We start from the raw sequence: 2,609 nt of genomic DNA, 5'->3' as shown, positions 1-2,609 counted from the left end.
AGACAGACAGACAGACAGACAGACAGACAGAGGGAACGTGCAATTTTGTGAGCAGAATACAGACGTCAGCATTAGATCCCCCAGAGTTGGAACTACAGGAGGTCATAAGTCGCCTTGTATGGGTGCTGGGAACTGAATGGGGTCTTCTGCAAGAGCAGCAAGCACTCTTAACCATTGAGCTATCTCTTCAGGCCCAAGATCTCTCACTCTCACTATGTGTGTGTGTGTGTATTTAGGAAACAATTTTAGTCAAGTTCTGACACATTTCCTTCACTGAAGCTATAAAAGCAATCATCACTTTCAACTGTTGAGGTCAGCTAAGCTTGCACACCTACTGCAGCGAGCCCTTGTTAACCTACTTCCTGCCCACACAGTAGTGATGAGAATGAGGGGGTAAGAGGGAAAATGGACTGTATTGGATTTAAGAATCAACTCGAATATAAGAAACAACTTTTGATTTTTAAGGTCTTTATGTGAGCTCATTGTTTTTGAATACTCATATTGTCCATCTGGAATAAAGTCTTGTCCTAATTTATACTCCAGAATATAAACATATATAATGCTGAGGCATGTGTAGACCTAAGCCCTAAATACCTGTCAGGTACATCCAGGACAGTGGAAAGAAGCCTATATTGAATAAGTTGACACTCGCTCTTCCTCAAGTAATTTAAAGGAAACTCCAGACCACAGAATGCCTCATGTTTAAATGTAACACATCAAATAGAATCACAGAATGAAATGTTATGCTCTTCTTTTAAAATTAACTCTTAGTTCATATGTTCAAAGCCGTTGCAGATGGTTAAGGAAGAAACTCATAGAAAGGACAATAAAATTCTCCTGCAGTCCCACCACCCCTATATCTCTCTGGCTGTCTCTCAGGATGTGCACACTCCCCTCCGCCCCAGGTTTTAGAATGGTCTGCCATTTGAATCATAGTCAGCCCTTACCCTCTAACATTGGTGAATATAGGCATTGAGTTGACTGCGAATCCCAATGACCTAGAGGCACATTCAGTGACTCATTAACCATGTTGACATTTGATTATTACAGGACATGAGCTGTTTCCAGCTAACGAACACACAATTCAAGAGAAACTCCTGCTGGCTCTGCTGAGCCACCACCCCGGTTTCCAGAGGCCCTCCCACACCGGTGAGTCAAGAACAAGACCTTGTTAAAAACAGCAGAATCAGGGTCTCACAGCAAATTCCTTTATGATCCTCTAGCTCTTGCGATCTTTCTGCCTCCTCTTCCTCAGTTCCCTATGTCTTAGGCGTGGGAGTGTTTTGTAGGAATAGTTTGATTAGTTGTGATTTTCTGTAGTGGTCTCCGCCCATGGCAAACAGAAGTTTCCTTGTTGAGGGGTGAGGACTGAACTTATCGTTGGGTCTAAGGACAAATATTTAGAATATACTTAGAGATCATGCCAGGTTAGTAAAGTGGGAGTATGTAAGTTCTCCTTCCAGATCCAGGACTTCACTAGCTTAGATGCTATACAGAAGCCTTCAGTGAAGACCACTATCAGACATTCATGATACAAGTCACAGAGTTATCTAAAATATAAAAAGTGTATTTTATTCCATGTGAGAATTTTAATGCGCTTAGGTGGACATAGGTGCTTTTTGTGCTATAGGTTATTGTGGTTCAGCATTATACACATTAGAAACATCTTTAGTGTTCTCCATTAGGAATGACAGGACAGTCCTGAAACAATAAAAAGATAATTGCCTTCCATTATGAGCATAGATGCATATCCTGAAGTGAATTAAATGCTACCCATGGTATGTTTTTCACTTGACAATGTCTCTTTCAGGTGTAGATCTGCCCATTAGCCCAGAAGACCTTAAACAGGTGAGAGTGCAAAATGGTTCAATGCTCAATTTTAACAACTCTTACTAGATACATTTTTATACGTTATTTTTCAAGAAGTATTGGTACTACAGTGTAAAAGTTCTATTTCCACTAGAAAAAGAATAGAGTAATTTTTCAAGAAACAGACAACAAGCTATAGTGAGGCAAAATCACACACACACACACACACGCACACGCACACGCACACACACTACAGCAATTGTGGTGATACCAGTGGCCTAACATGAGACACTGGAATAGTTAAAATTCTCGGAGTTTGTCATCTGTAAAACCCAGGGATATAAGTTGGTGTTTTCCGAAGTTACAATTTTTAAATAGTGGAATTTTACTTCCTGCTGAAAGAAGTTATGTAGTTTCAGAAAAATTAACCATGGAAGAAACAGAAAAAGAAACATGTAACTTGGCTTCTAGCAGTTTGTTTGGAGAAACTGAAGTTCTGCCCTCTTGACAAGGAGTCCCACGCTCTCCATCAGTTTCATTTTCTCTCCTCCTTAATATCTCATAAAGAGTATTTTAATGGCTGAATTATACAATTTCTAATCTCCTTCAAATACAACTTGGTGTAGTTCCATCATCATGCAAAGCGTTTGGGCATTTGGAAACAGAATTGGGCCCATCATTCTCTTCTGAGGAGCAAGAACCTGTGTACATGCATTATGTACACCAATTCTACACTGATAGAGTGGGTCTGTAGTGGCTATGTGTTTGGAGAACTTGTTAAATATTAAGGTTAGGTTGAA

At 40.0% G+C, this 2,609-nt stretch overlaps 1 protein-coding gene across 1 annotated transcript in view; it reads left to right on the top strand.

Moving 5' to 3' along the window:
* The window catches only part of Uts2b (urotensin 2B), a 10,770-nt gene that overhangs the window by 2,615 nt on the left and 5,546 nt on the right, over window positions 1-2,609 (top strand). The window contains exons 2-3 of the mRNA XM_005344905.1: window positions 1,051-1,149; window positions 1,811-1,848. Of these exons, the coding sequence (XP_005344962.1) occupies window positions 1,051-1,149; window positions 1,811-1,848 (137 nt within the window). The remainder of the gene's footprint in view (window positions 1-1,050; window positions 1,150-1,810; window positions 1,849-2,609) is intronic.

The sequence above is a fragment of the Microtus ochrogaster genome, chromosome 2 (assembly GCF_000317375.1).
Source record: "Microtus ochrogaster isolate Prairie Vole_2 chromosome 2, MicOch1.0, whole genome shotgun sequence".
NCBI lineage: Eukaryota > Metazoa > Chordata > Mammalia > Rodentia > Cricetidae > Microtus > Microtus ochrogaster.
The sequence above is the reverse complement of the archived record's forward strand: the minus strand, read 5'-3'. Positions and strand labels throughout refer to the sequence as shown.